This window comes from Mizuhopecten yessoensis, unplaced genomic scaffold (genome assembly GCF_002113885.1).
Source record: "Mizuhopecten yessoensis strain PY_sf001 unplaced genomic scaffold, ASM211388v2 scaffold5205, whole genome shotgun sequence".
In the NCBI taxonomy this organism is placed as follows: Eukaryota; Metazoa; Mollusca; class Bivalvia; order Pectinida; family Pectinidae; genus Mizuhopecten; species Mizuhopecten yessoensis.
The window spans coordinates 86,657-109,851 of record NW_018405932.1 but is presented as its reverse complement, the minus strand read 5'-3'; the positions used below and the strand labels follow the sequence as shown (position 1 = coordinate 109,851).

General features: G+C 35.4%; 1 protein-coding gene and 1 long non-coding RNA gene across 3 annotated transcripts in view; one reads left to right on the top strand and one right to left on the bottom strand.

Moving 5' to 3' along the window:
* Positions 1-643: 643 nt before the first annotated feature.
* LOC110450407 (sushi, nidogen and EGF-like domain-containing protein 1) lies at positions 644-7,674 on the top strand. The gene is made up of 4 exons (XM_021497894.1): positions 644-858; positions 3,520-3,630; positions 6,249-6,417; positions 7,670-7,674. Exons 1-4 carry the CDS (start codon positions 667-669, stop codon positions 7,672-7,674), a joined length of 477 nt encoding a protein of 158 aa, XP_021353569.1. The 5' UTR covers positions 644-666.
* An 8,719-nt stretch (positions 7,675-16,393) lies between these two features.
* The window catches only part of LOC110450405, a 42,064-nt gene continuing 35,262 nt past the window's right edge, over positions 16,394-23,195 (bottom strand). For both annotated transcript variants that reach the window (XR_002462976.1, XR_002462977.1), the window contains 3 exons: positions 22,730-22,907; positions 19,751-19,839; positions 16,394-19,553 (listed from right to left, as the gene is read on the bottom strand). This is a non-coding gene — a long non-coding RNA (uncharacterized LOC110450405). The remainder of the gene's footprint in view (positions 19,554-19,750; positions 19,840-22,729; positions 22,908-23,195) is intronic.

Genomic DNA, 23,195 nt, shown 5'->3' with positions numbered 1-23,195 from the left:
ACTGTAAGCAAAAGGCTGACGAAGAGAAAGCATTGCAAAGCAATCCATAGTCTCCCACCAGTAATGATTTCTCTATTAACTGAGCTGTACACTTATTTATGTATATAGGTTACCAACATACTTCCTGCACTCCCTTCCCATGCCAAAACATACGTCTATGCCAAATCGTGTTAGCCAAGATGAACCTGTTTTGCTGAAATCGTCCTCGTAGTTAAGAAAGACTTGTCAGGACAAAGAATTAACAAATGACTTTAACTCCTTGAAATGACTCTAAATGAAAACATACTACCCTTATGAACCACATCAGGGGGTAAATACCATATCTGTAAACTTTCATTGAAATCGGCCAAGTGTTTTAGGAGGCAAACAAAGTTTTTTTCAACAAAGGACCATAACGCCACTCCTTTCAAAGGGGTCAGAATGGAAAAATAATACCTGGATGCACAACTTCTGGTGGTAGTAATTGGTCCATTACCTTAGAAGATGTAGTCCGGACAGACTTTTCCTACTGACAGAGACGGAGAGACAAGCTGGTTCCAGTATGACACCACCCCCCCCNTGTTTCAGGTTAACAACAATGGACATCTGTCTTTTATCGTACCAGTATCCTGGTACTTGCCGAAACCCTTTCCTCTACGTTCTATGCCTTTGATAGCACCGTTTTGGATGGATGTTGACACTCGGCAAACTGGTCAGGTTTGGTACAATCTCAGTTCCTACTCTGAACATCTCAATCGCGCTCAGGCAGACGTATCGACATTTTTTCCACATGAAAGCTCTTTTCAACCAACCAAGATTTTTATAGCAACCTGGGTAGATGTTCCATGCTGGAATGCAACAAGAGATGATCTGACAAAGGTAAAGCAAAGATGGTAGATTTTAACCGAATGTAAACACATTGCAATTACCGTACTTGCTATCAGGTGTTATAGCCCGAGTGGTCAGTGACGTTTCTGGATATTAGAATGGTTTGTTATCCGTGTGAGGCAAAGATTAATAGTTGATGCAAAGTGAAGATTTCTATGTCGTAGGTCTCGTGATGTGCAACTTGAGAATCTTCCCCGTATGGTGGCTGACCCCTTCGACACCAATCTCGCCCGGTAGCACGAGAAATGTTTTCTTTTTCTTTTACTTGTTCTGTCGTATATATATGACTATGTTGTCACTACCTGAATGAATTGCATTGTTGGCGCGATGTCAAACAATTTCTTTGAAACGGAAACCCCTAAGGGGGATCGTTGGTTGTCCGTCTTACCAGAGACTCTCGAGTAGAAGGTTGATATCTACGTGACAGATCTAATATTTCATAAACAATTCGTCCCTCAAGCAGCCTTTTTTGGATTGCGCATGTGAGCTATAGCCAATCGTCTTCGTCCTCCGCCGTCCGTAAACTTTTAACACTTGACTTCTTCTCAAAAACCACTGAACCAAAATCAACGCAGTTTTGTAGGAAGCTTAAAATTCCATAGTCAAAGGCAAACCTGATGGAATCAGATATTCTTCTTTATCAGAGATGTGCATTTCATTATCCCCGGGTCACCTTTCCCCTCTGGGCAGGGGGTTACGTTTACTTTAGTTAATACAGGGGTTTATCACTTTTGGATATATTTTGTTTTTTTAATAGGGTATATTTCAAACTTGGCTGGAATTATAATCATGAGGTTGCAATTTGAAAGAATGAAAATTAAGTTCCCTGACTAATCCCCAGGCCTGAAGAGCGTGGCAAAAAGGAGTCAAATTCGCAAAACAATATGGACAATCTTCATTTTTCAGTCCAGGATAAGCTTGAATCCAATTATATTCATTTATTGAAAAGTGCTTATGTGCTTTATCAAAATTGTGATATTTGTGTACCCCTTACCACATATTCCCCCTTGAATAGGGTGTATATGTTACATAGGGAATTCACACTACTGGGCATATTTTGCTTAATTCCGGTGGAAAATACGTTTTTAAATTGATTAGAACTGTAATGTGATTATAGTGTTGTGTTATTAATTTGAGATCCTTACTCCATTCAATGGACTAATGGGCGTCAAATTTGCAAAACAATTTACAATCTTCTCCAGAGGCAGATATTCCGCCCATTGGAGCTAACTGTAATGTATATAGAAAAATGACACTTTTGGATATATTTTGTTAACTTTTGGTGGGAATTACCATAATGTATTTGTAATTTGATGAAATGAACTTTAAGACCCTAACTCACCCGCTGGGCGTTTCCGCTGAATTTCATTTTGTGTGATCGACATGAGATCAAATATTAGTGATAGACGATGCGTCGGACGAATTTCCTAAATCTCCATCTTTTTCCAAATTCATGTTTCGTACATGTGAATATGTAATTCAAGACTATTTATTAATATTTTTAAACCGCAAGAGATATGAAATGTGTCAGAGATTTAAGACTATGTCGAGTTATGATATCTGGTGTGTATCATTTCGTTTTTAATTAGATAAACATTTTTGCAAATCATCCTTACATTGGTTCATTAAAAACAAAGTAGAGCAGACCGCAGAGAGGAGGTTGTCTGCTCACTATTGGTTTGTTTTTATTCTGTTTAACGTCCTATTAACAGCTAATGTCTAAAATTTAAAGACGTGCCTCCATGTGTTTTGCGTATGTGTGTATGTGTGAACATGTGCTGGAGACAGGGTATGTTTGTGTACCTACCTCTTTATTGTAGTACAGATCTGATGCCGACTTTATAGTGCTATCGCACTGAAATGCCATGCCGAAGGCACAAAGCACAGCATTCCACCCGGTCACATTATACTGACAATGGGTGAACCAGTTGTTGCCATTATCGTAATTGCTAAACGATAAGCAGGGAATAAAAACTACTCATGTACGATTTTGAGTTTGTTGGTATGTGTCCGCCAGGGGACAGAACCAATTGTCTTCCTCACCTGCGCATTCTTACGTCACACATAATCATTTTTTTACGTAAAGAGGACCAAACGTTTTCTAACGTTCTATTAACAGCTAGGGTAATTTACGGACGTGCCTCCATGTGGGTAGTGTATGCGTGCTGGCGTGTATGTATGCAAGAGTATGTTGGTGTGCTTGCCTCCTTATGATAGCACGGATCTGATGCCGACTTTATAGAGCTATCTCACTGAAATGCCATGCCGAAGGCACCAAGCACAGCATTTCGCCCGGTCACATTATACTGACAAAGGGTGAACCAGTTATTGCCATTCCCCTTAATACTGAATGTTGAGCAGGGAATAACAACTACCATTTTTAAGGACTTCGGTATGTTACGGCCTGGGGACAGAACCCATTGCCTTCCTCACCTTGGAGAACGCTCAACATTAAAGCTAAAAATGAGGTGTGCCAAGCAAGGCACTAGGAAATAAAAGGTTGTTAGAAGTAGAAAGAAAGGTAAAGATCCCAAATATTGCAATAGGCGCAGCAGATTTATTTTGGTCGCTTTTGTGTCGCCAAGTAGAGGACACCAAAGCAAATCCCAATTCATTAATTAATTGCATTAATATATATGTTCTATTTTGTAGAGGAACACATTCCAGATCGTTCTTGTAACTGATGGAGCGACATCTTTTGCCATGTTTCATTACCAGAAAATAGAATGGGCTGGATATGCTGATTACGTCACAAAAGCTGTTGTAAGCACAATGATAAGACAATAATAGCACGACATACCTATAGTATTGTATCAATTATGTATATAAGTTACACCTTAAGGGTTCCTGTCCCATTGTAGCCAAACCACAAGATAATTCCTCTTTAATTTTTGACTCAACTTTATAATGCTATATCCCTGATATACCATGCCGAAGGCACCCAGCAAAGCATTCCGCCCAGTCACATGATACTGACAAAGAGTAAACCAATTGTTGTTGTTTTCCTAAATGCTGAATGTAAGGCAGGGAATAATAACTACCCTTTTTAAAGACTTTTGTATGTCCCGGCCTGGGGGAAGAAACCATTGCCTTCCTAACCATATTAGTCGCCTCTTACGATACAAGCCGTGAGTAAACAGCAGGTTTATTCTTTTCTCGAGCCATAACCTGCCTGGGTGTTCAAACAAGGGGTAACCCTGGGTATCCGTAGCGAGTCCGTATTGAAGCCCCGGTAGTCCGTGTTGATCCTGAGTGGTCCGCGTTTCTCTAAGGTAGTTTTTAACTGTTTAAAACCTTTGGATTCAGCAGTAGTTCTGTCACCATAATAGAACCGCCGTGCAAGCTTCCATGGCCATTCGGAGTGACTTTTATTTGTCTATGTCACGGTGACCCACACCAACAGTAGGTGAGCTCATGACAGTAGTACAGTGTAATTACGACCACGCCGACTCAAAAACGGTGCACCGCGTTGTCTAACACATTATGTGCCTTTTCTTTCTACAACCATTCCATTAAGGTGACTACGAAATTCACGGTTGCCCCTGGATTTTTGAGTAGCATGGTTACAACACGACTTGGTAGTTTAAAAGTATGGTGGTGCTACGTTTGCTGTACGGCAGTGATGGAAGGAATAAGGTTGGTCACAGTTTCGGGTTCTATAAATAGAGGTCAAAATCTGCTCAAACTCATTTGGTACTTCAGTCTTAGAAGGAGTTACATCATGAACGTCATCAACAACCACAAAAACCGACTTCAGCTGACTTCTGTGTGTCTTCGTCCGACTCAAACTGTTCAGAGGTTGCACATTTTGAAAGCTGTGGTGATTAATCACTTCCATCAGAGAAAGGAAGACTTGGCCTGGCCTTCTTCTAGGCAGCGGTGGTCGAGGAGGCATGATTAAGTCTTAAAGTGGTTTGAGACGTGCTTCTTGTTTAGTCAGAGGTAAAAATAAGATTTCTACCACAATACGCTGTGTTATTCCACTCTCAGATCATTGAATAAACACGCAGACTGTTAGTTAAATATGAGTTATATACCACACGTGGTATATGACCTTCAAGAGTTTTGATTGGTCGAGAAGATGAACTTTGACCGTGAAGACTTTTTCTACGTGTTTTTTGCCACCTGCTGTTTTGTTTACGTCGTCGGCTGTCAACATCCGACAAATGTTGGTTACTTTGTGAGGTTATGCGGAAAAGGGGGTTATTAATGGAATATTAAAAGATGATACTTAAAGATTTGCTCGCTAGTTTCAGGCAAAATTGCTACAGACGCTCGATATCGTTTCCACGTCACACCGTCGCATGTCCAGGTCGTGAAACCAAAACAAGATCGATCTGTCACAGTGTCGGGAAATATTTCGTTCTCCCAACGTCCCGTTATCGCTATTTAGACGGTCTGACTATGGCTGAACTTTCACTATAAACGTCAACCATAGAACCGTCACGAAGAAACGCAGGCCTATGGTTTTGGATATTGACAGCGATAAGTTCGTCTACAACGGTTTCATCACTTGGCGGGAGGCAGACTTCGTACGATATGCTTACGCGCATATAGTTCGTGGTTAATTTATATAAATTAATGCAATACGGCTACTCTCAATATTTAAAGTCGTTCATCTATATTATTTTTTCATGAAGGTGTTGCCGAAACATTAATTTTGACAATAATTAAATTTGTAAAAAAAAAAGAGTCATTTTTGATTATTAATGAGTGACTTTTTACATGGGTCATATCACTACGCCAGCCTTGTCAACAAACACCTATTTCCGACTGATCATGAGATTGTGGTAGAAACAGATCACACGACTCGTGGTTGTTGAGTAGTTAGTTAATTTTCAAAAGTTACAGAAAGACACTCGCTAAAGCTCGTGTCTTTTGTAACTTTTGAAAATTAACTAACTCGAGTGAAATAAATACCATATTCAACAACCACTCGTTGTGTAACCTCTATATACATAGTCAAACCGTAGTGGTACCGAAGTGACACCTTGGCACAACTAGGGACGATGTAGCACTACGTTGGTGGACCGTACCATTACCTTGACAAACCAGGACAAACCATAGTCATACATTTACAATACGCGATGATAATGTACGGGGTCAACACATTTATGATGTGACGAAATACTATTGTTATGATTGGGGAATCCCGTCGTTTGAACACCAAAGGATATTTCAAACAGGGAAAATGAAGATGGTTAGAGAAAACGGGTGATCATTGGTTTCGAAGGTGTTTTTTTTGTCACAGGCAAAAGAAATATGTTAAAACAACACACGTCTTTATAATTATTGTCAATGGCAACAGTATACGAAACAATTTCATGTAATTACTATGTCTTGCTGGTTGTTTCGATGATTTTTTTTTTCCTCCATTTAAGGTTGGGTTTAATGCTGGCGACGGTGTAAACAGCTACACTGTGAACAGTTCTGACTATAATGACGTCATCAATCTTGTAAACAGATCAAACACAGGCATAGCTGGCAAGTTCATCTACCGCGTCGACGGGGACGCCATTATAGAACCGGCTAGTGACGAAATCTCGATCGGTAGGTACATTGTATACAAGAACATAGGGATAAAGAATTGTTCTTATTTGTATAAATAAATTCTTCGAAGTACATGTGTTTAAATAAAAGCAACTCCTTCGCCAATTAAAATCGTTTGATGATTAGCTTTGGCATTGCACAAACCATCGTGATTATGAGTCACAAACCATGATTTAAGGTTTTAGATATGATACAATTATTAAATTTTATTAAATTTGTCTAGTCTTTTTCAGAAGGAAAAAACTTTGATAATATTCATTGTTTCGAGTAAGCAAAATAGTATGTCAAACCCAAAGTGAAACCAGTAATTATATAAAAGTAGATACTTTTGATACTGACAAACATAGGGTTTAATTCTAATTTCGTTTCATGATATATTTAATAAACATGTTCAGATGTTTTTCTTTTATAAATGCTCTTTACTAAATGAAAAGTACAAAATGTTCCCCATTTACATGTATTACTTTTGATGCCATACGTATTAACGCATGAATATAGTTGGAACTTTAATCCTTGCATCTATACAATTTAATTGGTAACGTTGTTGTATATATTGTTGATTTGAGCCTTCTCTGGGAAAATATAAGAGAATATTTTGTTACCTAGAAGAACTTTATTTCTCTCAAATCAAATAACTGTCTACCAAGAAGGATTGCAACTTCGTGTTCATGACACTCTTACCCTTGTACAGCTGCAATTACTGTATCATCCCATTTACCCCCACTTTAAGTAATGATATGTGTACAATGTATCATTTCATTACTCTATATATAATACTGTTGTAAATGGGTTCGCACACAACGAAATAAGAAAATATTAAGGTAAGTGTTCAAGTTTCTCTCATGAATGGTTATCACTTCAGAAGGAAAAGGTAAGGTTTTTCTTTATTTTCAGAATATTTGTATATTACAATTAATTTGTCATGTATATCTAACTGTTCGGGTATGTTTGGTTGTAATAGTATAACATCTACTTTTACTTTTCTATATTCTGGCATACATGTTTTTAATATTGTGAATCATCAAACCTCCTCACCTCCATTCTGAAACTATATGTTAGTAAAATGATGACGCATTTTACATGAGAAATATATTGCAACAAATGCATTGAAATATTGCTATTTACACATGTCTATTTAAACCATTTGGTTGACTTCATTTATGATTATGTGAGTCGTTGTTGTGTTCATTTCTATTTTGTTGCTAGTTGGTTTGATTAACAGGCAATGTATTAACATGTTTTCCTTCTTCAGCTTAGTTAACTCTGACTGCCTAAACATTAGCGTATTCAGAGTGACAAAAGGCTCGGCGGATTGATTCTTTATTCAAATATGGCGCCGTTCACGCTTCAGCGAGATAACAAAACGATGACAGCGATATCTTGGTTCCTTCAACATCTGGAAACATGGCACATATTCGGGATTCATTACCTCTTATTATTCGACAAAGCGATGCTGACAAATTTCTTATTCCAAGGATGTACATTCTTTTTTAGGCGGTAAGTATGTAAGTATGTAAATATGTAAGCAATGGCGGCTTCGGTCTGGAACATTCGACCGCGGCACTACCAGAGCAGTGTGTCAATGCGCGACAATAACGACCGTTAGAAATGAAAGGAAAATGATCGAAGGGCTACACAGATTTACTGGTGATCTACTGGAACTATATGATCCTAGCCACCACGGCTACGGTAGTTACCATCGTAGTAACTCGCTTCCGTACGTCTTGTTTCTTTTCGTAAAGCATTTAAACAAATGTTATGGTGTAAATATAAGGATTGACCTTTGTTTTGATGGCTAGCGCGCAGCGAAATATGTATCCGTGCCAACTGTGTTCATTCTAACGTAAACGCCGTCAAGGAAGATCAATCCTCATTTATGCATATAAATAAATCTGCCAATAATGAATTTAAAAAGTTCTGAATTTTGTTTCGCAAATCGGGTTATGTCAATAACTTGACAATTTTTATTATGTAAATTTAGGTTGTTCACAAATACTTTTTCATGCGTATATAAATGACTAGAGCTTATCAAGTATTTTGATTATCGTACTGTCTGATTATAAAAAATGCAGGGTACAAAATACAAATGATGTAATTAATAAGTCATGATGGTATTATCTTAGATACATCTGTATTTATTTTAAATTAACACCAATTCTTGTACTCAAATATACATAACATGGTACCGTATCTTCGTAGCGGGAACCATTGTAGTTTTAGAAGATATGGTCCAGCATATAACGTGAACGCAAACTGATCAAGTAAGAAAAAATACTATCGTCAGTTCTGAATTTTGTAAGGTCATAGAAGGTCGAAACAATGCGTAGACACTCTGTAAAACCATACCTGCAAGAAGGGTACCGAGAAAAGAATGAGCCAACTGTTACCCATTGCATGTATCGTAATAGACGACTGATGTGGGAACCCCCTGCATAATTTGGGATTTGCTTTTGTGCCCGTATCAAGGGAACAGATATGATTTGTGTTTGCAAACAGCATTGGAAAGCAGTTAGGTTATGCAGGCCCGCACTAATCCTTATTTATACCAGAAAGGTTATATGTCTCATTGGATAGGTTAAGAATAAGTCTATCCCAATATTTTTGAACAATTAAACACTGTGAGTTGAGGTGTCAGTCTAAAAACCGGTAACTTTGAATATCATGTCAATATACTATCATGATTGATTCAAATAAAGCTTTTGCCTGCACCGATGAATGCTTTAATATCTAATTAATTGTGTGTGTACAGTACGTGACTTTGATTCGTCTATGTGTGCTGACGTATATGTGAGCTGTATTAAATTGTGCCTCGTTTGTCGATGCTGTGTTGTATTTTGTCAATCTGTGTTGACATTGTGGGATATTTTTCTTTGTATATTTATGTTCTGATATCACTTCTTGTGTTGACGCATTGGTATTTTTTGTCTTTTTTGTCTTTGTACAATAACGATGTGGTAGACGTTGTCAATGTTTGATAAAGTTTTTTTGGTCCTCATATGGCGAAGCTGGTGAATATCTTGCCCGTGTGTTGATACTTTGTTTTATTTTGTCATTGTATGCTGACGCTGTAATGCTTATCTGTTTGGTCTTTGTATGTTGTTGCTGGTGTTTATTTGTCTGTATTGGTTTACTATGTGGTATATTTTGTCTGCACATTACCTTTTATGTATATTTTGTCCTTGTGCCTGAATTATGTAGTATATCTTGTCCGTGTTCAATAATGTTGTAGTTTATTTTGTCCGTGTATGTTGACTAGTATACATTTGGTCCTCGTGTGTTGAGGCTAGTGCATATTTTGTTATTGCGTGTTGACGGCTGTGATATATTTGTTCTTGTGTGTTGACACAGAATAAAACCAATACAGCGCAGAATATCGGATCAAATGTTTCATACGACAAGCTCATATACACGCACATTTATTACAAAAGAGTTTAATAATGTATAGCTGTTGTGAGATATTTGGGGGAAAAACAAATCTTTCCAAATGAAACAAGTGCGGAAATGGTGTACCGGCTGTTCTCGAGGTTCTTTTAACGATTCTTTTTAGTTTGATTAGATTTTGTGTATTTGATTCCAGTACCGGATCAGCAATAAAGTTGATATATCTTCCGCGTGATAATTATGAATTATTGAAATTTATATTATACATCACACAAAATTATCAACGTTAAGAAAACATGTTGCTTGCAATATATGGACTTGTCACCAGCTGTTCCCACCTTGTAAGTCTTTATAAAGAAAACGTTTCTAAAGTAAAAATCACTTCGCTGACTGCTTCTACCGAACCTACATTGTTAGAGCAAATTGACATCAGCCAATCTCCAAGGTAAGTAAATCTTTTGGTTTGTTATCAGTTAACGTTGTCGTGTGAGGATGTTTCAAATAATCATCATTGTTATCATCAATGTAGTCTTCGTCGTCGCCGCTGAAACTGTTATGTAAATGAGAATGAAGATGACTTTGAGGGAACACTATTCTGATGATGTGCTGTCTTCAAATAACAAGAAAGGTCGATCGTATAAACACATCTGAACTTGTAATCTTGCAAACGTATGCTACAGATTTCTTCTAAATTACCAGCATTATATATTAACATGCACAACAGGGACGACTTTCTACAAAGCTGTAAGATAAGCGAGATAATTTCGATTTACTGATCACGAACTGCCCCTTTCTTGATGGTAGTAATTTACATTTCGTAGTTGATTCAGTATTCAGGAATTGGTCCGAATATCATATTTGCCGTGTTAGATTTCGATTGTTTTCGCTTTCGAGAGAAACGGTTTGATGAAGATTTTTTTATATCTATCTCGGAAATATTACAAGTAAACCCCTTGTACATGTATATAGAATCAATTGCAACATTCTGAAACCGAAGGAGAAGCAGAAATATTAATATTAAGTATAGGAAAGTTAAAGATCGGAAATTGAAGTCATCATACTATGTTGTTCTTTTGCAGCATAAATTCATTCATAAAATAGCGTTTTACCTCTCGCTGAAACACATTCAATAAAAACGTTTTAGACTGGAACTTGTTTCATACCCTACCCATTTTCCACCTTTTTAAAAAAAATCCGTCGATCTTCAAAAAAAGTAATTATCTTTAGCTGTTTACACATTTCACGCTTTTTTTCGACACATGAAAGAAACAAAATTGGATTTCACCTAAATAAATATCATCTCGAGGTTTGACGCCTATAAGTGTACATGTTGTGATTTTGATAACATTTTAAATTTCCACTCAAAGGAGCACGCTTAATTTCTAAAAACGTAATAATAAATGAAATTGAATATGGTATTTCAAAACATTGTTGCAAAAACAGTTACATTTTCTTTGAAACAGGGGGTAAAAAACTCATTACCTATTTTCAGATAAAAAAAATTCCAGTTTTAGGCACAGGAACATGTTTCGATTGATTTAGAATATTATAGATTCGGTAAATATGTTCTTTATATTTCAGAAAATGATGAAATTTATCGTATTAGTCCTTGCTGTTTCTATGATGCTGATGACATCACTTCCGGAAATAGTACAGGCGGACGACTTTGCATGCATCAAACTTGTAGGGACCGTCTGACAAACTGTTATAAAGCCTGCGACAGGTTTGGGCCGATACGAAAACCTTTGTGCAAAGCAAATTGTGCAATAGCATCGTTAAGCGGTAATATTGGTTGCCGCCGTGACTAGTGACAAATGATCAACATATACTCGGGATCTGCCCCGGTACCACTAACATGTCATTAACCAATGACCAATAAAGTTTCAATGTAAAAATAGTAGATATTGTTTATTTCTATTTTTTGGCATTATTCAGTGTGGAAGATAACAAATCTTCCCTTCATTAAATGCTATGTCATATGCGATAACCTGGTGATAACTCACTTATACATATTCAAGTTACCATATGATACTTATTCAAATGACCCACTGATAAAAATTCAAATAACCCGCTGATACATATTCAAATAGCCCAGTGATAACCCAATGATACATCGTTTGACAGCTTTCATAACTGTTGTCGTTTCGATTACATGTTTGCCCTTGCAGATGTGATAAAAAAATCTTGCATTTTTTTTTTTTGTTAAAAGATATTGACAGGAAAAAACGATTATCTACTTGATATTTACTTTGTTATTTGAGGCTGTCTCTGCCATCTTAACAAATACAAAACTGATCGTAAGTCAATCACAAATTTTTGCTTATGTCCCCGCCATAAAATACAGTGTTGCCCATGTTCGTCCCGTCGCGTCCCTCCCCGTCTCGTTCCGATTCAATGTAAACATTAAGCAGCAACTTCATTCTTTCACAGATTTTCGTCAAACTTTATACAAAGGTCAAGTATGAGTATACCTCGGACATCGTTGTGTGCCAGGGTTCCAAACTCAAGGACAAGTCACGGTTGCTATATATAAACAAGAGCCCCATGGGCATTAACGGTCACCTGATATATTCATACAGAGATCTAGAGTTGATTTTGTTTTTAACACGAACAGAAATATTATTCAAAGTGACAAAAAACGATAAAACCACCTTATTCAATATCTATCATACAGATTTAAAACTAAAAAGTATTTTAAACTAGCACCTCTGATTCTAAAAAAGGAAAATGAAGAAATTTTTGCCCACTGACTCCTTTGGGACCTACCCTACAGCCCTTGGGGGTAGGGCTGGCTCAAAATTTTCAAAGTATCAAACTGTCAACTCAGGGTTATAATTCCAATCAAGTTATTAACATGTAATATTTAAAGTATCATTTGCCATTATAAACCATAATAAATTTTGCCCCCCCCCCCTCCTTCCCCAGGGGTAAACGTGACACCACAGGGTCATGAAATTCACAAATTTGGTAAAGCACCTTCAGACCATGCCATCTATGAAGAGTGTTTGATTCTACCATATCCTGGTCTTGAGAAGAAGAGAATCGAAATTTCAGTCAATTCAACCCTTTTTGGCCCCATCCATCAGCCCCTGGGGGTCAGTCAGGGCTCATATGTGCATACCATCAAACTGCTATCCAATACTGATAATGCTAACCCAAATTGAATTCCTTCCAATGGAAATTAAACAAATGTTGGTCCAAAATGTGATTTCCCTAAATAAACTATAGTTAAGTTTCCCCCCTCCCAGGGGGAAACGTGATACCCCAGGGTCATGAAATTCACAATTGTGGTAAAGCACCTTAAGACCATTCCATCTATGAAGAGTGTTTGATTCTACCATATCTTGGTCTTGAGAAGAAGAGTTTTGAAATTTCAGTCAATTCAATCTTTTTTGGCCCAACCCATCAGCCACGGGGGGTCAGTCAGGGCTCATATGTGCATACTATCAAACTGCTACCTAATACTGATAATGCTAACCCAAATTGAATTACTTCCAATGGAAATTAAACAAATGTTGGTCCAAAATGTGATTTCCCTAAATAAACTATAGTTAAGTTTACCCCCTCCAAGGGGGGAAGCGTGATACCCCAGGGCCATGAAATTCACAAATGTGGTAAAGCACCTTAAGACCATTCCATCTATGATGAGTGTTTGATTCTACCATATCTTGGTCTTGAGAAGAAGAGTTTAAAAATTTCAGTCAATTCAATCTTTTTTGGCCCAACCCATCAGCCCCCGGGGGGGGGGGGGGGGGGGGGGGGGCAGTCAGGGCTCATATGTGCATACTATCAAACTGCTACCTAATACTGATAATGCTAACCCAAATTGAATTACTTCCAATGGAAATTAAACAAATGTTGGTCCAAAATGTGATTTCCCTATATTAACTATAGTAAAGTTTACCCCCTCCCCAGGGGGAAACATGAGACCCCAGGGTCAGGAAATTCTCAAATTTGGTAAAGCACCTTAAGACCCGTCCATCTATGAAGAGTATTTGATTCTACCATATCTTGGGCCTGAGAAGAATATTTTTGAAATTTTAGTCAATTTGACCCCTTTTGGCCCGGCCGCTCAGGCCCCTGGGGGCTGGGGACCAAATCGGCCACTAAATTTGTTGACCTTTCAAGGGTTTTGGAGAAGAAGTCGAAAATGTAAATTGTTTACGGACGCACGACGGACGACGGACGACGCCGGACAAAAGGCGATCGCAATAGGTCACTTGAGACTTCAATCGATTCAGTGTCATCACTCTAGCTACTTCATTTCTTAACATATTTTGATGAAAGTTTGTACACAATATCAGTTGTTTTATATCCAGATACATTAGAAATCATCATTGTCTCTTCCATACATGACACTGTCTCAATTTGTTATGGAAAGAATAGAAGGAAAAAAACCGTATGAATATTAAAATCAGCTTATCAGCTTGAAATAACAGTACCTTGTGAGTGAACAAATTTCAGGGTATCAAGATCAAATTGATTGTAACTATTTATAGAACATGAAACACTGAAAACAATTTCACGTCGTGAAGGGAGCATTCATGTCTTACGGACATTTTCTAGTTTAAGTAATCATCGTTTGATGAAAGCGAGTTTCAATTGATATAGGCGACATGCACCAAAACGATAAACGCAACACACATAGGTAACTGCACCTTTAAAATTTGAAATTAGTGCCAGTATGCCAAAAATGAATTATACTGCATCTTACAGCTGTTTTGTCCTTCTAAAACTCATCGGTGATGCTAAGGGCTAACATAGTTGAAACTCAAAACTGCCTTGACTACTGTTGAAATAGATTGTAAAATAGCTGCTAAATTTTACGTGTAGTGAAAAGAAATGATAATATTTTTGTTGTGAGTTAAAATATGATGAAATTATTTAAAACATCATAATAACCACTCAAATGATAAGAACGTTATTTCCCCATGACTTTTACATTGATTAAATCTACTGCACATATAATATTTAACATCATCTTTATTTTCAACAACGCTATCGATTTCAATTTTAGCTATTTGTTAATGTTTCTATTAATGCTTAATTAAACATACAACTGCTATAATAAGATCTGCATAAGGTTTATGTGAAATGCATTTTTAATACAAGTATAGCAATATATCGCTTCTGCATTCTTTCATTTTCGTGGATCAGATCTGATAAGATAATGTGAATATCAGTCAAGCATTCTATCTTCTGCTGAAAGTATGTATAGATAACCCCTCTAAATCTGCTGTCTTGGTAATAGCCTGTTTATTTCATTTTAAAACCTGAACAAATGTCGTTTGAATAGTAAGACTTCTAACCATTTTATACAAATTTGTTGTATTTAGTTAAAGCGATTTCTCAACTTTTTTGCTTGTTGATTGTTGTAGTAACTTTGGTGTGTTATGATTTATTAAATTAGATTTATTAATTAGACATCTGGCAATGCTATTGAAAACGACTTAATGACAGCATCATAAATCCTGGTACCTCTCTCTCGAAATCAAACTTAAGTATTAATATTATTCTGATAGTTCATTACTATGTCCAGTCAGAAATACAATTTACTTTTAAAATAACAAGCATTAGTTACTGTGCCGTTAAAACTTAAGTTTTGTGGATTTACATCTTTTGCATCATATTTAATATAATAGCTAAACAAATCTGAATGAAACATGTTTGATCAAATTACTTTGTTTACTCTAAAAAAACATGTTATCTCCCCTTGACTGGTAACAGTAATCAAATGGACCGGCGTTATGTTATATGCAGAAAAAATCAGCTTTTCCCCTTTTATACAGAAATAAATTTCAATAGATGAAATATGATTTCATTGTGTCTTTCCTGTTGTTTTGGTATATTTATGGTTACTGATATGTTGAATTTATGTTCCGAATCTGATATGAAGATAGTATAATTCTCGGTGTTTTGACATTTTAGCACCGAAAAAAATTAGAAAAATTAACACAGCCTCTTATCAAGCATCAACAAGTAATGACTTATATGGTCTTTTCTCCGTAATTGATTAGAGATTAGATTGCAAAATCTGAATCAATATCACAGGTAATAAATGTATATGGTTCATTTATTATGCATAAAAATGATAGAAGTGAAGACGTGTTGTACGGGTCCATGCATTGAATATAATGCAATTTAATGTAGCTTTACCAATATATTGTTTTTACAATTATATGTTTTCAGTTGGTAAAAATGTGACTCTTGAATCAATTATGAGGCCTTCTGATTGAATTATTCATGTGTTTTTGATAGTGATATTGTGATTGTCTGTTGAAACATACATAAGTGTATAAATTTAAATAACAATAGTGAACTACCAAAAAAACTAAAACATATATATATATATTGAATTCGGAGCCAAATTTTAAGAAGAAGTTATTGCTATCTTGAATAAGAACTTGAATACCAAGCCTAGTAATTTGTTCTTATAAAATATCAAAAAGAACAACGAAATAATCTTGTTAAAATAATTTTATTAAGAAATGACAAAAGCATAGGCACTTCGTGTGAAAAGTACAGTTAGTTAAACCACAAACGTTTCAAAATCCCTGTCCCAATGCTTTCAAAATACTAGAGAATACGACTACAGTTTTTTTTGCATATGCAGTTAGCGTTAGCAAGGTAACTAAGTTGGCAAGAGCGACAGTATATCGATTAGAGATCCAAAAGCATTCTTTTTCTTTTGCCTTAGCTTTTTTCATACTTTTTCACTTAGAAATGATTTATCAAATATAAAGTCATGACGTGGAAAAAAATGAAATTTCAAAAGAAACAGAAAATGACTACAGAACCTTATACAAAGAACACAATTCACTTAAAAATGTTAATCTTGAATTACTTCTAGAATCATACACTGTACCCAAACTATCTGCCCATTAATCATTAAATATAGAAGGCCCACTTACTATAAATTAATTAACAAACACACTTTCAAAAATGAAAAAAATAAAAGCCCCGGTTCCGATGGTTTTACAGTTGAATTTTTAAAAATATTTTGGAAGCAATCAGGACCATTTGTTTTAAGATCATTAAATTACAGTTATATGTAGTATATCATAACTTTCAGTAACACAAAAACAGGGAATTATAACTTGCATTTCTTAAGGTAATAAACCTCGTAATAAATTGAATAATTGGAGACCTAAAACACTTCTAAAATAAAATCTATAAATTAACATCTGGTGCAGTAGCTGAGAGATTCAAAAATGTTGTAAGTAAATTAATCAGTACTATCCAAACTGGCTTTATTCCTCGTAGGTACATAGGTGAAAACACGCTTGATTTATGATGTTATGCTGTATACAGAAGATAATAATATACCTGGACTATTACTTCTAATTGATTTTGAAAAAGCGTTCGACTCTGTATCAAGGAATTTCATCAGTAAAACTTTGAAGTATTTAAATTTTGGCCCGAACATTATCAAATGGATAAAACTTTTTCAGAATAATACACATTCAGCAGTGAACATAGGGGGGAATTTATCAAGCTTTTTTTAATAAAGGACGAGACTGTCGTCAGGGGGATCCGGTATCTTCATATGTTTTCATTTTATGTGCTGAAATTCTATCAATAATTTAAAAAATATATAAAAATATCAAAGGAATACTTATCAGGGAAAAGGAAATCCTCTTATCACAATTTGCTGATGACACGTCTGTTATTCCAGATGGTTAAAAAAATCTTTAGATGAAACACTAAAAGCTCTTAACTACTTTACTAGTATTTCTGGACTAAAAATGAACTTGTCCAAGACCTAGGTAGTATTAATTGGCAGCAAAAAATACAGTGAAAACACTTTTACTACAAATTTTGACTTAAAATGGGGAAGTACACGCTTCACTCTATTAGGCAAAAAATATGATGAAGACCATCACAGAATTATCAAACTGACTTTTGACAAATAGTTTGCAAAACTGAAATCTAAAATATCGGTCTGGGAAAAAAGAATACTTACACCAATAGGTAAAATAGTTGTTATCAAAACTCTACTAATATCTTAGTTTAATCATTTGTTTATATCGCTTCCCAATCCTGTTGACTTATATATTAAACAAATTAACAATATATTGTACAATTTTCTATGGAATGGTAAACCTGATCAGGTAAAAAGGGATATAATTATTAAAAAAAACTATGAAGAAGGGGGGCTTAAAATGATACATCTAAAATCTTTCATAACTGCTCTCAAAGCAACTTGGATCAGACGGATATACAGTCAACTAGGAAATTAGGGTCTTGTTGTAGAATTATTATTAGATAATCAGAAATTATCAAATATTGGAATTGAGAAATTGGAAGAAATATATATAAAAAAAGCTTATATACAGCTTTTAAGAATTTTGTGAAAAATTTAACATTCGTGTTAATTTTTTAAGTTATCAGAGTCTGAAAAATGTTATAGGTCAAGTTCATAATGAAAAACCGCCAAGCTTTCGATTCAGAAAAAAATACTATACTACCTAGTATACTCATTAATCTCAAGTTAATCCTAAGTTGAAAAAAGGAGCCCATGGAATATATACCATATTAATCAAAAAAGAAGTTAAACCCACAGCCCAAAAGAAATGGAATCAAAATTTCAATATTGATAAAGATACATGAAAAAATATATACAAATATCCTTTAAATACCTGTACCACTTCCAAGTTACAATGGTTACAATTCAGAATAAATCATAGAATTATAACCACAAACAATTTTTTATTTCAAATTGGTAAATAATATAATAATATGTGCACTTTTTGTAAAACTCATCCAGAAACAATAACACATATATTATGGGACTGTGAAAATGTATCTAATTTGATTGAAAATATAAGAATTACTATTATTGCTAAAAATCTTGGTCTTAGATTTAATAAACCATATATTATCTTTGGCAAGCAAATGAATAAATATGTAAAAGTATATCAAATTCGAATTAAAAGCTCACAAAATTCTACTATCTAAAACTAACATTTAAAATAAAATACAGATTAACACACAAATGCATCACTGGTTGCAAATTTAAAAATTAAATGATACTAAATTTAACATCTTTCTGACCTAGGTTTCCCTCGTCCTTGCTTTGTCCCACATGTCGTGTCCTTTGTCTTTTGTGTGCTTTTGATTTTTGTCAGTAAACCTAATGTCACGATTTATTTATTTATTAATCAACGACTCCTAACCTTTAGGAGCTCTAGATCTAGCAACAATCATGTGCCGTATGTGTTATATCATGTGTTGAAAATGAATAAAAAATAAATAAATAAAAATGACGTGGAAAATAGTTTTAAATCCATGATAACAGTTTTGGCAGTGGTACTGGGACCCCCTCCTGGTTACGTACATGTATAGGTAGTATTCCTATATATATCATTCTGTCTACCGAAAACACATTAAAAAAATTAAAAAACTTCAGATTCAGTGCTTGATTATTTTTCACTGATCTTCTTTCATTCTACAACACATTCTTAATTTTATCCCCCAGACATTTTTTGAGTTGTTGATAGTGTTATTTTAAACTTAACACGAACGTTTTAAAACAAAAATGAGCTGTATGTGCAATTGAGATGTTACACATGGTTATGTAAATAATAGGTAAAACAAAGATTTATATTGCAAGGTTCTGCAATGGACATATCAAGAAAGAGTTTTTATACCCATCTGAAAGTCAATAAAATGTGTTTTTCCTCTTTTTCAAAGTTCTGTTTGATTTCCTCCTGTCTGTATCCTTGTCTTTACACTAGACGAGTTCCCGATATGGCCTGAAAATCAAAGGAGAGGAATTGAAATGCATCAAGACCTGCAGTTGTGATATCATTGGTTACGTCAGGTTTGTTATGCGTAGCTTATTCATGTTACTATTTTGCACGTGATAATGATGGCCAATTAAATGTAATTACAGATAAGTATAATGATTCATCAGTGAAATATAAACATCATTACAATATTTTTGTCTTACCAATTGGTACTCCACAATGCGCTGGTATTTGGATACCTCACAGTTAGGGTTATGGAGACAGCGAAGCTCTTCCAGATTAGGGAGACCCACTGGGAAAAAAGGAAATACGAACATTATTTTTATCAATTAATATGCTATTGTCATGTTATTTTTCTTGCATCTGATATTATCATTTACTCATTGACAATGATACATGTAGGGAAACTACATTTAGATATTTATAAAAAAAGACCCATGTAATATTGGACCATTTGATTGCATCACATGAGGCGACTTATATAGGAACTCTGCAGAATCGAGATTTTGCTTTTCTGCCCTCTTCTTCGGGACAAAAGTCTGCATAAGATTAACGCTATCGAAATAGTGTTATTATTGATTCTGAACGGCCCATCAACACAAAGAGGTCATCAAGACCAATAAAAGAAGATAAAATATGTTAAAGGAAATTACGTCAAACGAACCTAAAAGTCAGAGACAAATTTTATGTTAACTTGAAAAATTGTAAAAGTGGCTACAATTATGTGATTTCGTTTTTTTACTGTTTCGAAAAGAGATTTGAAATCGGTTCTAGTCAAAAAAAGGTAATGAATAGAACTATTAAAAAATTATTAACCAAATTTGATCTTTGTCGTCTTTAGGTAAATCAGTCTACTTCATTTTGTTTAAAAAAATAGAAAATCAGAGCCCAATATTAATTTTGGATCATAACTTGGAAACGGTCGAGATCCCCACCCTATAACTCTACTTATTACCCCTTTGAGAAAAATCTAGGAATCTGATTGGTTAAAAACTACAGTGTACCAAACCGCATACGTAAATCTCGGGGGGTATACGAAAATCTCAGGGGGTATACGGTCATGTCACGTGATTCTCAGCAGTAATACGGTGGAATCACGTGATTTTACAAGGGGTATACGGGTCACGAGTCTTTGTATCTTGGGCGGGCAACGGGAGACAACTCGCATTCGTCGTCTGCTTCGCTGTTTTCAAAATGGCATAATATAAAAGACTCAAAGGGGTAATAAATTCGTTACACGGATTTTTGGCAGGGTATACGGGATGGTATGACCCTAAAGGGTTTCGTATTTCCTGAGGCCGATATAACTAATAATATCCAAGCCTTAATTGTGCGATGCACAAACATCCATACTACGAGGATTTTCCCCTCCATTGGACCATCCCCTTTTCAGTGGACTTGGCCTTAACAATTATACGAATGTTATTCCTACCCTATAACCGTCTATACATTTGCTTTTCATGAAGAGCTGAATACACATATACATCTAGGATAGATCCTGCTCCCTGGAAACTCAGTTCCCTGATCAAATCATTAAAACAGTTGAAATTCTCCCTATCATTTGGCAAGACGAAATATACCTTATCATGTTACACGAATTAGCCTAGGGATCTTGTTCACTTTTTCGTAATTAAGTCCGAGGGTAATTAAATTGTACATGGTCAATGGTTTGGTTTGGTTTAATTTTGTTTAACGTCCTATTAACAGCTAAGGTCATTTAAGGACGTGCCTCCGTGTGTGCAGTGTATGCGTGCTTGCGTGTTTGTATGGAGGAGACAGGGTATGTGCTTGCCTCCCGGTGATAGCGCGGATCTGATGCCGACTTTATAGTGCTATCTCACTGAAATGCCATGCCGAAGGCACCCATCAAAGCATTTCGCCCGGTAAAATTATACTGACAACGGGTGAACCAGTTGTTGTCATTTTCATTACATGGTCAAGATCTCCGTTCCATAACCTTTTTATACAATTGCTGGACACGAAGAGACGAGCACAATCATGCTACCAAGATTGACTGAAGGGTCTGGAAAGGGATGCGATACATTGTTTTGGCCATTATTTGTTTCATTACATATATACGACGTAAACATGGAGAGAGAGAGCGTCGACGGGGACAATGATCTATCTAATAGCTTTACAGTCAGAAACAAATAAAACACAGGAGAAGTGTCCAAGGGATTTTTTAGTTGCCCGAGCCTAACTATGGTTACTTTTCATCGTTGAGACGAAAAGTAGAAATAATGCAATCATTGAAAAAATATCATTAGTTTCAAAAAACCGGTAAAGAATATAAATGAACTTTTCAAATCCAATATTCTGTTATTGAAAGAGAATTCCGGTCATTTAGTCAATTTCACCACCAGCAACCAACCACCACCACCTATTACCAGGACCCCAGGATCTTACTTGCTCAAACCATATTATTGTCATCGCATCTAAACTATTCCAACCAAATTTTAACTATTCCCTATTGAAATTCTTTAGTAAAAGAAAATAAACCATTGTTTTGAAGGAGGAATAAAAGTATAAAACAAGTTTCGTTGTTTTCCATAAACAAGTTTTCCAAAAATATAATGTTATTATTTATTTGAATCATTTAATATATCATATATGCATTTCCGAATCATGCTTAATTTTGTTTATTAATTCCAGGTGTACAACACAACCGCCATTAGAAAAGAATTTAACTTATTACATTCCGTTTAGCTATAAATTCATTTGCAGGATTTGCTTAGCTTACCAGTTTTAAAATATCATGCCGAGTGCAAATGATCTAAAAGTCAGACGCGGAATTACGCCTATCAGGATAGGTTTTAGAAGTTTGAAGTTTGTTTTCCTGTTCTGTCCTGATTATCGCAGTTTTATGAAATCGGATATGTAGACTGAAAGATAAAATCTTACAATAATTTGAATTCTTGCAATTAAAGTTGGGACATATTTGACCAATCTTAACTTTTAAGCTGCTTTTGATGTTTGTATCGTCTTTTTGGGGTTTTTTTTTCGTTTCTTTTCTTTTCTTTTAGACCCAAAGAGACCTTGTGGCAGGGGATCGTTAAGCCTAAACAAACAAGCTGTGCTTAAATACATATGATCTCTTTGCACATCCATCTTAAACAATATTGCCATTTGTTGCTGTATAACGTAAATTACATGTATCATGATACAATTAATTTCTTACAAACCTGGAAATGCCCTTTTGGCTGCGCATAAACTGCACTCAATGTTGTGACCCTGTTCTGGCGAGTAAATAAAATAGTACGCAGCAAGCATCTTGCGTATTTCACTTGGTATATCTCCAGGGTATGTTGAAAACCTATCCAAGAATACGTCTTTATAGTTGACGACAGTTGTGTTGCCTACCTACAATGATAGAGTGGTACCGTACTATTAAAAACATATTGAAATCGAGACATCTTAAAATCCAATTAATGTGTTTGACCAGATAGCCAAGAGTATTTTCATGAAAACTAATTGAAATTTCATTTGTAAGTGACGTTTAAGGATGCTGTGCTACATGGATAAAATTAATTTCCATCTAAAATGTAACAATGACTACTCTACAGAGTGGTTGATTCAGATGCTAATGACCTTCATATGACCCTACTTTGATTTCTTTCACAAAAGGTCCATTGGGCCTGCATCGCTCAC